The sequence below is a fragment of the Phaethon aethereus genome (genome assembly GCF_964289735.1).
Source record: "Phaethon aethereus genome assembly, chromosome: 2".
Taxonomy (NCBI): domain Eukaryota; kingdom Metazoa; phylum Chordata; class Aves; order Phaethontiformes; family Phaethontidae; genus Phaethon; species Phaethon aethereus.
Window position 1 is genome coordinate 93,513,394 of NC_138582.1, and position 13,798 is coordinate 93,527,191.

The following is a 13,798-nucleotide window of genomic DNA, read 5'->3' on the forward strand; positions in this document are numbered from 1 at the left end:
TGAGATCTCCAAAACCCTGGGGAGATTCTGGAGAAGCAGCCCTTCCTGTGTCCCCGAGAGTCGGGGTCTGCAGTTCAGCCGCCTCGCCCCCTCGCCTACTGAGCAAGCACTGGACCCTCTGCTCTGCCTGAGCACCTCTGCGCTTTCACATGGCAGGTTTCATTTCCCAGGCACCGTTCTGGTTCTCAGGCAAATAGGCAGCTGAGTGTATCTGGTTTAAAAAAAAAAACAAACAAAACAGCCAAAATTTTAACAATATGCTCCAAAAGTTTTTATTTGAAAAAAGACAAATAAACCTGGAAAATTTCATTGTTGCTAGTGGCATTTTTGTCATAGCCTTTCAAAGGCTTCTGGCATTTTTGTCTTCTGAAAAATTGAGACCCTGTTTCTCTGACAGACTGTTGTGCAGCACCAGATGGGAGGCTTGGCAGGTAACACTGGGGGGCAAGACAAAGTCTGAAATCTTCTGCACCTCTTGGTGCAACTAACACACCTCCAGAAAGCACAAAGAGAGGCCCAAGGACCTCCCAGTATGAGGAGGCATTGCTCCCCATACAACATGGAAACAGTACTCCTCTGTGGGCCTTGCCATACACTCCCGTTCCAAGTGCCTCACCTATACCACAGTACTTTCTTTGCACATTAATGTACAATAACCCTGCTGTCTCCATCTTCCTTGAGATCTTCCTCTACACATAACACAAAATCACAGAACAGATGAGATGATTGGAAAGGACCTCTGCCAATTGTCTATTCCAAGCTCCCTGCTTCAAGCAGGGTCAGCGGCAGCAGGTTGCTTGGGACCATGTCCTGATGGGTTTTGAATATTTCCGAGGAAGGAGACTCCCCAGCCTCTTTGCGCAACCTGGCTTTACCTCCCCCCCCCCCAAACAAATGTATTTTCTTATGTTCAAATGGAATTTATGCTGTTTCAAATTGTGCCCATTCCCTCTCGCTTGTTCACTGGAGAAAATCTGGATCCCTCTTCTTTTCACCTTCCCATCAAGTAAATTATGCACATGGATAAGATGCCCCCTGTGCTTTCTCTTCTCCGGGGTAACAAGTCCCATCTCTCTCAGTCTTTCCTCTCATGACAGATGCTTTAATCACTTCATCATCTCTGTGGCTTTCCTCTGGTCCTGCTCCAGTACATCCACATCACTTTTATATCGAAAAGCCCAGAGCTGGACACAGTGCTCCAGCTGTGGTCCCACCAGCACTAAGCAGAGGAGAAGGATTACCTCCCTTTACCTGCTGGTAACGCTTTTTCTAATGCACCCATGATGCTGTTGACTTTGCCACAAGGACTGACTGTGCTGACTACGGTAAACTTGGTGTCCGTTAGGACCCCCAGTTCTTTTCTGCAAGGACAACATGATGGCACAGAGCTTTCTGCAGAGACTTTTCTGCTTCTCTCCTTTTCTGCAGCAATTTTTTCCTGCAGGGGAGGCAGGAAACATGCCAGGAATATTATTAAGAATCTCAGTAGGCTGCTAGTCAGAGGAGAGGAAGGCTTCACGGAAGGATGTCTGTGTTGAAACAAACCAAGAAATCAGTTTATCCTATTCTGTGCAAAAGAAAAATGCTGTTTTTCCTGGGAGGACGTGCCAAGATAACTGGCATGCTGGGCAGCTTTCCAGTGAGCCCTGGGAGGTAAAGTGGCAGGCATGGTGACATGAGCTGTGCTAGTCACAGGCTGCCACGAACAGTCATCTCTGTGGGGAGAGACCCTGCTAACTAAGCTCCCGTATGGCACAGCCAGTAAACTAGTTGTGCCAATGCCAGTGGCCACCTCTCCTGCACCACGTGTATGCCAGGCGTAAGGGCATGGTTACCATGCTGCCTCCTTAGGACCCAGTGAGGTAAGGCCATCCACAGCCTCACCTTGTCCGTTGGCTGATCCCAGGGACTTGAGGGATGAATAAGGGACTTCACATATGCTGTGGTGACTGATCAAGGGATGTTGTGTGCGCTGGCGCAGAATCTGTATAGCAGCAGACCCTGGACTCTGTGTGTGCTGCTAAGCCAACGCAGTGAGTAAGTGTGAGAGACTTGTGACCAAGGCCATCATAGTATCCTTCTGAAGATGCTTTCACTGAAGAAATCCCCTCTGCCAACACTGAGGTATGCACATCCCTGTCACAGCCTGTGAACGAACAAGGCAGCACTGCAGGCAACAATGTCCACCTCTTCAGAATGGCACTGCGCTGCTGCAGAAAGGTGCCAGGTGGGCTACGAGCTCCTGTCTGAAGCAGCTTGACCAGACACCTCGCTTTCTTTGGACTGGGGAAAGAACACAATCCTACAGGACAACTGAGAAAGAAATCATTATTGATAGCTATAGCACCAAGGTCTGCCACAGCAACTAACTAAACAATCACTGCCAGTCACTCGGAGCAAGACAAACACAAAACAATGAACACGCTCCTTCCTACTGGCAAAAGAGCAGGAACAAGGAGAAGAACAAAATCTCGAGTTCTGCATGGGTTTTTGTGATTGGCTGAGGGGCTTTGGTCTGTGAGCTGACCTGGCCTTCATATCCTTTTGGAAAGGCTCAGATGTCCAAGAGTCTGTTGGTTTAGGGACAGCTCCACAATGAAATGCCTGGCAGATGAAAGGGCAGCAGAGCCTTCGCTGACCTCTTTCTTGGGACAAGTATTGTCGAAAAAAGGACATATGGCAAAACACATCTTTTTGTGTTTGTGCTGCATTACACAGTCGTGCTGGACAGGACAATCCATTACCTTTTATCCCAGAAGTGTTTTGACTACAGGAAGCGCTGCTTAATCTCACTAGACTCCATGACAGATCTAAAGTCATCAAGTACACTTCTTACATTCTTACGATTCTGCACTGATGGCTGATCATGATCAGGATTTTTACTTACTTGTGGAATGACTTTCTTGCTTCTGCAACTTGCTTTACATTAATCATTCATTTGACCAATAAAAAACAGAAATGCTAACAAAAAGAGTAACCTGGGTTGTGTATTAACACGCTTCTGGAGGAGTGTACTTCCCCTTCTCCACTGCAAAAAAAAAAATTCCTTTCATTAATGAAGTATTTTGAAAACCATGCCACTGCTAACAACATTAATGCTGCAAATTGGCTGTTATAAAACAACTGTACTGACTCACTGGACATCTTTGTAGCTACTAAGTTACAGGTTATCTGTGATGCTCCAAATGTGATTCAGGGAGATGGTGCACAAATGCTGAGATGGCTCACATATGGTGAGCTGGAACATACCTCTAGACAATTTGATTGTTGAGGAAAAAGATTCAAGGCATACCCAAAAGTGAGAAGTGACAGAGTAAAATATATTGGACAATCCTTTGACTTCTGAGCTGTAACGTATACAACAATGGACCATGGCCATGAGTGTTAAAGCTTGTTTGAACAGAAACAAAGCAGTCTTAAGCGGGACAGGCAGAAGGGGCAGCAGCCACAGGAACAGCCTGCAGTTTTGGGAGCCCTCCCAGTTGTGTGATTGAAGGTATTCACCATGTACAGACACACTCATCCATTTGACCTGTCTTTCCACCAGCGTGGTGATACCATTTTCAGGTAAACGGGCCTCACAACAGTGGTGACCTATTTACGTACTGCTCCTGTGAAAGAACAGCTCGTTCTCTTTACCATTTGCAGTTTGCAGTGATGGGCCACAAATGTGAGGTAAGGCCTAATGACCTTTCCTCAAAAGCACTGTCGCTGCATAGCAATGGCTGTAGCAGGCTGGCCTGGGCTACAAGCTGTGCCATGTAAAGTACTAGTGGTATGCAAGTGCACTAGTCCAGACGGAGCTCTTCGCGGCTATTATGGCACTAGCATCTTCAGCTGAATGGCACTGATGAGGACTGCATTGGGGAGAAAGGTGTGGGTGATTCAGAGGCTTTCCACTTGCGTAGACAACTAAAAGGGTTAAGGAGTCCACCTCTTCCCTCCAGAAGCATAATTTGTTCTAGACAATTTCAGAGGCATTTTGTGTATTGACTTTGGATTTCTGTTTTAAAATCACATGGTATTTAGAAAGGTCAAAGTAGTTTCTTTTATTGTCTGTTCATTCTTTTATTTCAAAGAAATTATGCAACTGCTTTATGCTTTCTATTGTATATTATGACTGTCCTGCAGACCATGAATGTTTCTTCAGCTGGTTTGTTCACCTGATGTGCCATGAAGTTACTTGTGGAAGATCTGTAAGAACGGCCTCTGTGTGTGTACAAAAGGCTCATTTTGAACGTAGCATCTGGTGCTGTGACCTGTGGAGAAGGAAAAGAACAACTCACCTTACACCACCCTTCAAAATTTCAGCAGCGAGTTCAAATCCTTTTCTGGTAACATCTGACTGGGGTCTAAATATCCTGATGTCTGAATCTACAAAGCAACAGAAACCTTGTTTTTCTTCTCTGCTCAACCCCTCACTCCCCAATACACCTTTCTTCAGCTCTGTAATTCTCTACACAGATGCTCTGAACATTGCTTTTGAAATTAATCAATCACTGAAGGTTTTGTTCTCCTGATGTGCTGTGCAGACTGTGACTATGTCTGAGTTCCCTGAGGCAGACTGCTTTAGGATGAAAAACAGTGCTCTGTGAAACACTATGTCTGTGGTCCTTCACAATGCAGGCTGTAACTGGCACTGGACAATTACACGTAAGTTTTTGCAGAATAATCTATTTCAATATTACTATATTTGGCAACTAAAATTTGAAGGATGTGCCCTTTCTCAAGTTCCTCGGTAACAGAAGTTTCTCCATTCCTCAGCAAGAGCTATAGATTCTGGTGGGAAGAAAGACTAGTGATACTGGTAGTCCAGCCAAAAATGGGAGAGAGAAAAGTTGCAATAAGTATAGTGTGGGCATACCATAGCAAGCACGCCTGCATATGCTGATCTTACCAAATTTTTCGAGTTCACAGAATGGTGACTCTGAGAGGGATCTGGCCTGTCAGTACTCATTACAGAGGAATAATAAGGAAATAACTCAAAATTTCTTAGAGACATTCTGCAAGACTGAATTTCTCACCTTTTTGGTTTTATTTGCACGAGCTATGCCACATTATTTGCTGCCATAACCAAATCATACTTACTATTCAAATTCCAATGAATTGCTTTTGTCATTATTTTTACCTCAGCCATTGCAATATGCTCTTTCCTTTTCTGCAAGGGTTCACACGCTATGATGAATGAATCTTCCATTCTGGAGATTTTAGGGTAAATCCTTTCTTTCAGGCATTTTTTTTGAAAGAAAGAATGGACTTATTCCAAGTAAAAGTGATGTCTGACATTGAGCTCCATCCATCACTTTATCTGGTAAACACAGAACAGGGAGTGTGGGGCGTGTCACAAAATTACACAAGATATATTTTGAAGAGTTCCACAAGTCTGCCCCAAGTACAGCTGAGAAGCTGTACTATTACCTTCGCAGGTGAGGCTGATAAGGTAAGCATTTCTTTCAATTATGCTTTAAGTTCTAATCTGCAATTAAAAAAAAAATGTTACAAAACTTAGAAAAAGATTGATGTAACCCCACATTTATGACCTTCAATATCTGTTGAAGAAACAAATCATTAAGGGATGCCTTCTGCAGAAACCTCATCTCACCTTCACTTGTGTGCTCTGTGTTATTTTACTGTTTCACATTCTGCGATGCATAAAGTCAAAACATGTGTTTGTGTGAACTAAAGCTTTGCTTACTAACTCTTGCACATTTAAAAGCTGGTGATATGTTATGACAGCCTTTCTTACTTCTTCCTCTATCCCTTTAATTTTTCATTCATAATTAAAAGACAAAATTGAATTTGTCTAAATTCCAGAGGATGCAACTAAAGCTCAGTTGCGGGGTTTATGGAAAACATTCTCTGAATGAAATTGAGGAATGCAGCCTATTCAGGTGACCCCAGCATACTGCAGCTCTGTGTTATCTTTAATGGTTATGTTTTCTGAGATGAAAAAAAACAAAAGCATTTGCTTCATGAATATGTTTCTTCACCAAGATGATAAATGGAGTGTAAAGCCTAAAATATAACAGTTAACAGTAAATAATCAAAAAATCTACCTTATATAATCTATATAAGTGGTTCAATTTAGAAAGAGATTGAGCATCCATTGTAGCAGGGAAACAGCTAGATGCACTGTTGTTCAAATTATCCCACACTAAGAGATGAACGTCACATGAATGATTCCATAGGGACTGCTAATACATATGGCAGAGTATCCTGGATTTTGTTCTCTGGCAGCCACAGAGGGAAACAAATTAAAGTTTGCATTGCTTGAAGATCCCCAAGAGCTAGGGGAAATTCCACCCTAGCAAGGTTCTTTCTGCTTGTGTCAACATGTGGGAAGTTATAAGTGGTACAAATACTACACTGCTGCATTAGACTTTACAGTACTGTATTTTCTACTCTGTGCTGTCTTCTTTACTAAAAAAATCCTTCCCTTCAGTGTTAGATGAAATGCTAGGTGCTGAAACTACAGGGAAAATTTTACAAGACTGTCAGAAAAAGGGCAGAAAAAATATTTTAAATATTGAAGCTGTGAAGATCTCTGCAAATTAAACACAAGACTAAACAAGCACTGCCTTATTAAAAAGTGGATTTTATGGAAAAGGTGGTAAGAAAATTAAAGAACACTTTTTTGAAACAGTGAGATATAATTGAGTCAATGATGAATGGAATGTGCTATTTATAGATGTTTGTCATAAACTGGATGAATTTGGTAAATCATTTGCAGCCTCTATTGTTGTGCCTCCATTATCCTATTTAAAAAAATGAAGGTAATGTTGCTAACATTTGGGATCTCTGATAAAGTAGGTGGTGTAAGAACATAATTTCCGTCTACAGTAGGCTGAAATTAGAGTAAATCTAGCAAAACTTATACTGTTGCTTCAGACTTGCACATTTTATACTGGAATTAACTGTTATTTGGATCATATAAGGCTGATCTGTTAAGTGATCTTGAAAGTGATGTTAAAAACTATAGCAAAGAACCTGGTTTGGAGTCTCAAAAAAATGAAGATTCTGAGAACAAATCTATGTGTGTTTTTTTTCCTTAAGAGATTAGAAAAGACTGTTAGTGACCTTCTTTAAAGGTAGCTAATATTCTTCAAACATTTTCAACAATATGGTATACATTTATGGGGAAGGAGAACTCAAGTTTCAAATAAAAAAATCACCAGCCTATGTGTAACTGGTAGCTATCCAGCATTTTGATTGCTCATGAATCCAAAAGCACATCTGCCTTTTAAATCCACACCACTGGATTCTGTTTGCTGAAAAAAACCCTGTGCACCAAGTTCAGGGGTTCAACCGCACTGGCTTTCTTGCATTACAATTAATATATTTCATCGTGTCACACTTTTTCTGTTTGCTTTAGACAACACTGATTTCACAATGGGCTCCATCACTGCAGCAAACGCAGAATTTTGTTTTGATGTATTCAAAGAGCTGAAAGTCCACCATGCCAACGACAATATCCTTTATTCACCCCTGAGTATCATTTCAGCCCTGGCCATGGTTTATTTGGGAGCAAGAGGTAACACTCAATCCCAGATGGAGAAGGTAAGTTACTTCCATGGGTATAAAGTGACCTCTACTTGTGCTTGTTGTTCCTCCTAAGTAATATCACTGAAATATATTATCCACTGACAAGGTTCTCACCTATTTTAATGCACAAGGAATAACACAAAGTTGCAAAATAAAGAACTGGATCAAGAGTTATTTGAAGAAAATACTAGAAAAAGATGTATATTTTCACTAGAAGGGGCAGTTAGTTTTGACTTAGAAAAAAATATCTTATGGACAATAACAAAATGGATTACCAGTCAGCAAATTTTATTATATTTTTTTCTAAATTCTGACATCTTCCAGATAATGTGATCAGATTTTTTTTTAATGTATAAAAAAGATAAATCCCAGGAAGAGAGGAAGACAGAATATTACTAGCAGTACATAATATGTAACTCAGTTAATTTCTAGACATTCACTAGAAAAAATAACATCTAAGCAAAGAGTGGTATTTACAGTTTCCAAGAAGGCCACAGAGGGCATAAACCAGTTGCAAGCCCACCTGTAAATTTTTAGTTCACTCATGTTCTCAGTTAGCACTTTTTTTTTCTAAGCGAACAGCTTTACTTCAAGCATCATGTGTACATCTCAAATTCACATCATGCTTGTCACTTCTACCACTGGCATTTTCTCTTGCAGGTTCTTCACTTTGATAACATTACAGGAGTTGGGGACACTGCTGACTCTCAGGTAGAGAAATAACTCGATCTCCCTTTCTGTCTTATTTTCTCCTCAGAACAAAACTAGAACTGTTCCGCCTCTCCTCCTGGCAGTTTCAGACCCTGTCAAAAACTACAGTAACTCTCTCAAACCAAGGAGACCAGTGGAGGGAGGGAAGGAGGTGGCAACTCATCCGTTTGTTAAAAACCAGGGAAAGAAGGCAGGTTGCACATCTTGCACCAGAACAAGTGACAGGGCAGAACGCTTTGGGCACCAGGGTGCCTTCCTGGGGGCAGCATGTGCAAGGGGCTCAGCACCTAGAGCCAGGGTACAGTGGTCAGACTTGCAGCTGAGAGACTCCACAGCAGGGCAGGAAGATGCTGGGCAGAGAAGAGTGCAGAAGTCTCAGTGACAGGAACACAAGTGCACTCTTAAAAAAAACACGTTTCAGGGGACTTATCTTGAGAAGGATGGACTTGTCAGTTCAATGCACCATTACCACAGCACCTGCTGTCCCAAAGGTGACAGCCTTATGTCTGTGGGGGAGGACTCCACTACAGCATGACTCTTACTGATAGGGACAATCCTTTAGGGTCTTATTTCCTAGATAAGAAGCAGCTAATGCAATGTATCTTCTTATTTTCATGTCATCACCTCAGTGTGGCACTTCTGAAGACATCCACAGGTCATTCAAGGATCTTCTCTCAGACATCACCATGCCAAATGCTACATATTCACTCAAGATTGCTGACAGACTCTATATTGAAAAAACATACCCCGTTCTTCCGGTGAGTGGTACTGTGAGCTGACTTCAGCGAGATTCCCCCTAAAGGCCCCTGTGACTCTACCTTAGAGAAGCATCACCAGTAATAGCCCATTGTCTGTTGATGAAGAAGTGGTTGTGAGCCATGAGGGGAACTCGTTGAGCACAAGTTTGAACCTTCCTGTGGCTGTTAGGTGGAGGCCAGGCAAAAGTATAACGGCATAAAATATGTCTATCTTGCAACATGCACAGGGAGTAATCAAGATTGCAGTTCATTTGCTAGAAAATGGCTTTTAATGAAAACTGTAACTTTAAAGGGAAATTACATACATTTTATGACTTGAAAGCACGAAGACTGAAATTGTCAAGTTTGGATTTTTTCAAAGCCAAATATCAAATCTTCCCAGTGAAAGAAAGGAAGCTTTTTTTCTGAAATGTACGAATGTAAGAACACAGTATTCAAAGTAAAAAGTGGGCACAGAGAGAAGGAAACAAACATGTTTGTTAAAATGAAAGTGTTTTGGTAAAATGAAGAAAATATTTCAAAATCTTAACTTAGAATCTATCTATCTGAAAAAGAAGTGCCAAACCTAAATATGTGAAGTAGTTTTTCTTGTTCAGCTTTAAGATTCAGTTACAGGAAGACAGCTGTGACCGACATGTTCAAACACAGGGGTAAAAGTTTACCGTTCTTTTAACCATTCTGCTTCATTTCACAATTTTGCATTTCACATTCATACCTTTTCAAGTCCTCACCAGTATGACAACTGCAATCCTTCTGCTTACAGGAATACTTAAAATGTGCAAAGAAATTCTACAGAGCACAGCTGGAAGAAGTTAACTTCAAAACAGCTACAGAGGAAGCAAGACAGCTCATTAATTCCTGGGTGGAGAAAGAGACGAGTGGTAAGGACTGAAAAATGGGTAGCAGGTTATTTTCCCCTACCTACCATAATCTATACCCTTGTCTTCCTCTCCTCATAAAGTCTAGAAAAAGTGGGTCAAGCAAGAGCAGGCTGCTTGTTGCTATCAAAACTCCAGAAAGTGGCAGCCCCCACCATCATGCCCGTCATTGCAGGCAGTTGTGCACAACAGAGGAGGTGTATCTTAACTACTCTCTGCCTTGCTTCTTCCTTAAAGGACACATCCAAGATTTCTTTGAACCAAGCTCTGTTGATCTCGATACTGCGCTGGTCCTTGTGAATGCTGTTTACTTCAAAGGCATATGGAAGATGACATTTAAAGAAGAACACACTCGGGAAGTGCCCTTCAATGTGACAGAGGTAGGGGGGCACAGACGCGGCTTCTGGCCAGGAAGCCAGGCTGTGGGCTTGCACAGCCACACGCACAACATGCTCTGGTCACGGGCCGGGTGATTTAGCTGCGTCCCTCGCCCTCAGGTTTGCAAGAGCTGGGTCTGACCAGAGCGTACCAGCAGACAAGAGGGGAAAATGGAGACACAGCTCTTCTTCAAAGGCAACGTGCCTGAAGATCGAGCCCTGTCCCTTTCAAAGGGCTTGTACATTTGCCTGCTTAAAGGAAAAACTGCTGCCCGGTCACGTCGTCTCACGTTTCTGTTCTTGCAGCAAGAAAGCAGACCTGTGCAAATGATGTGTCAGAACAGCACCTTCAAAGTGGCAGAGGTGGCTGCAGAGAAGGTGAAGATCCTGGAGCTTCCGTACGCCAGCGGGGAGCTGAGCATGTTGGTGCTGTTGCCTGATGACGTCTCTGGCCTGGAGCAGGTATGGCCCCGGCAGGGCAAGCAGAGGAGTTACCGCTTCGGTGGGACTTGGCTGCTGTCAGGCCTTTTGCTGCCCATCTACGCCCCAGCTGCCCGCACCACGGCTGTGCTGGGCAGGCAGGGGAGCACAGCGGCTGCCCAGGCGCTACCAGCTGCTCAGGCAGGGAATGGCCTCTTAGGAGAGCCCTGGACTCCATCTAATAAGGAGTATGTAAAGGAGCATAGTACCCCCATAGCCTTGCAGAAGAGAATGTTGCTATATGCACCAATCTCCATCAGGTACCAGAAGCAGACATGCTAGCATGAATTTTTTTCATTTCAAGTGATTTCAGTCTTCCAGGAGAGCCCTCAATGATTTTCTAAACAAGAAAAGTTTATCTAAGGGGAAGTAAAAAACGGAAGTGTTGAGGAAAGCATTCCAAGAGTTGACTAAAAGGTAAATGGGCAAAGTAGCATTAGAAAGGAACTAAGACAAGGGAAGGGGTCAATAAAATATGTTGCAGGAGGAACAGTTTTGGGGCCAATGTGATTTGATGTTTTCAAGAATTGTATTTTCACACAAAAAAAGCCTTGATCAGATGAAGAAATTTTCAGATGACAAAGTTTTGGAGAATTTCATCAAGACAGATGAGATATAGGCCATAATCCGGAGGAAGCATGGAAAATAAACAAATACATTTGAGATTAAGTATCAGTTCTATTGTTAGAACTCCACAACTTAAATGGAAAAAAATAGTAGCAAGTGGTATAAACACAGTTGTTAAGGCGATTGCACTCTTGTCTCAGGCATTTCATTCCCTGCCTCTCTTTGCAGCTTGAGAACAAAATCAGCTTTGAAAAACTTACAGAGTGGACCAGTCCCAATGTGATGGAAAAGAAGAGAGTGAAAGTGTACCTCCCACGCATGAAGATTGAGGAAAGATATAACCTCACATCTGTCTTAATGGCCTTGGGTATGACCGACCTGTTCAGCCCTTCGGCCAATCTGTCTGGCATCTCTTCAGCAGAGAGCCTGAAGATATCTGAGGCCATTCATGAGGCGTACATGGAAGTCAATGAAGAGGGCACCGAGATGGCAGGCTCAGTGGGTGTCATGGGAGACATCAAACATTCTTCTGCCTTTGAAGAATTCAGGGCTGACCACCCTTTCCTTTTCTTGATCAAACACAATCCAACCAACAGCATCCTCTTCTTTGGTAGATATTGTTCCCCCTAAAGAAAGAAAGAGCTGGAAAAAATGTTTGCCTTCCCCTCAGAAACAGACACCCTTTACTGTAGTATTGTAGTATAACCTCCTCTTTTCAATATTTTCTCCAAGTGGAAAGCCTTCAATTCCTAGGGAGATATTCTTGAAGAAGCATGTGACTTTTCAGATCTTTAGGTGCAGGTATTTCTGCTCACACAAATTTTATTCAGGACCTATATCCAGGTTTGAATGAGAATTTCAGGAGGTAGCTTAGGAATATTTCCCATTGTCACTGAATAACTCGAGAGACAGGGCCAGTGTTTTGATTTTTGTGAGAAATCCTGCCACTGCTATTGAGAATCTGGTTTCTCTATAGGAGTTCTGTGAAATAAACACAGCTTTCAGAATAATCTGAAACTTGCTGGGAAACCATCCTTGAATTGATGCCCGGACAACTTGCAGATGAAATTCTAAACTTCAGCAAAGCATTCTTCTTCCAGGAATGCATTTGGGCTTCTTTGTGCTGCACGTACTATAAGGCTGTGTCTCTCATTCTGAGGGAGCATACAGCAAGTCTACCATTTTTTCATAAATCAGCATCTCCAAATACAACATCTTCCTGACTGATATAATTTTGCATCTTCATTCCAGTGACAAATGATTGATTTTGTGAACGTTAATTGGTGGTCCTTCTATTTATTCTAATAAAAGCATTGCAAACTAAACATGTCATTACCTATTCTGGGTTACTGCACCACACAACCTGAAACATATGACATAGTAGGCAGTGATTATCGACAGAAGTGGTTCAGACTAGGATTTAGATCCTGCTTTCAAAACCAGAATGTACCCATATATGAAGTCACTAAACAGCTTAAGATTTTTTTTTTTAATTTTGAGCTTAAGCAAGGTAAATCCTACAGGTCCTATTCTTACCTTGAGCTTATCTCCATATGGCATATCAAATAACTAAATATTTTTAATTTGCTATTGTATTTCCAGATAGTTTTAAAAGATTTCCTCTAAATGTCCTCAGTAAATATATCAAAGTGACGCCTAAGAGACACAACTTCAAAATCACGAGAAGAGTGTTTGTCTTAAAATGTGGACTGCTTCAGCTCTCTAATACCCACAAGAATCATACCACAAAATCTTTCTTATTGCCTCTTGATGTAATAATCCTGTAGAGACATTATTGCCTATTTCACAGTCTTTAGAGGGAAGGTTCTTTAAGTTACAGTTTATACAATTAAAAAGATTACTAGTGTTAATTGCTGAGTTAAGCAATACTCCTTCTGCTGGGATACACATGCAGAACTGCAAATTACAGTATCAGTACTTGAAAAGTGCTTAGAAAAGGAGACACGTGGTGGTATTTGGAGCTGCCTCAGCCATTTGCAAAGTCAGCATTAAATATAACTTGAAATAACGATGCTGGCAGCAGGGAAACACATTTTCAGAGCTGCTATGAAGTCTATGAGAGAACTTCAAATACTGATCTTCCCAAGACAGTCACAAAGGATTATCTATGGTTAACACAAGTATTCAAGCAAAAAAGTATTTCAAGAGATAGGACATTTCAAAGTTTACTGTGTACGTTATGTTCTGCTTCCCTTAGAGCCAAAAGTAGTCAACAGAGTTTTGCTGCAACTAAAAAAAAAAAAAGAAAAAGGCAGGATTTGTAAAATCCTAAGGATTTGTCCTAAGGAGCAGAGTGTGTAAGGTTATTAAACAATTTAAAAACTGTTATTAAACTGAAATAAGCAGGTCTGTCACTCTGCACTTTCTGAGTACAATGACAATAAAACTATCAACATTTATTATGGAAGTATTTATTACATAACATGAAGAAAAAATAGCTATTCTCTTGTTTAATCTTTCTTCT

At 41.7% G+C, this 13,798-nt stretch overlaps 1 protein-coding gene across 1 annotated transcript; it reads left to right on the forward strand.

Moving 5' to 3' along the window:
* Positions 1-7,389: 7,389 nt before the first annotated feature.
* On the forward strand, positions 7,390-11,943 carry LOC309417871 (ovalbumin-related protein Y-like; the record flags this gene model as incomplete). Its single annotated transcript, XM_082015446.1, has 7 exons — positions 7,390-7,557; positions 8,203-8,253; positions 8,883-9,011; positions 9,775-9,892; positions 10,127-10,269; positions 10,573-10,728; positions 11,542-11,943. 7 exons carry the CDS (start codon positions 7,390-7,392, stop codon positions 11,941-11,943), a joined length of 1,167 nt encoding a protein of 388 aa, XP_081871572.1.
* Positions 11,944-13,798: the final 1,855 nt, after the last annotated feature.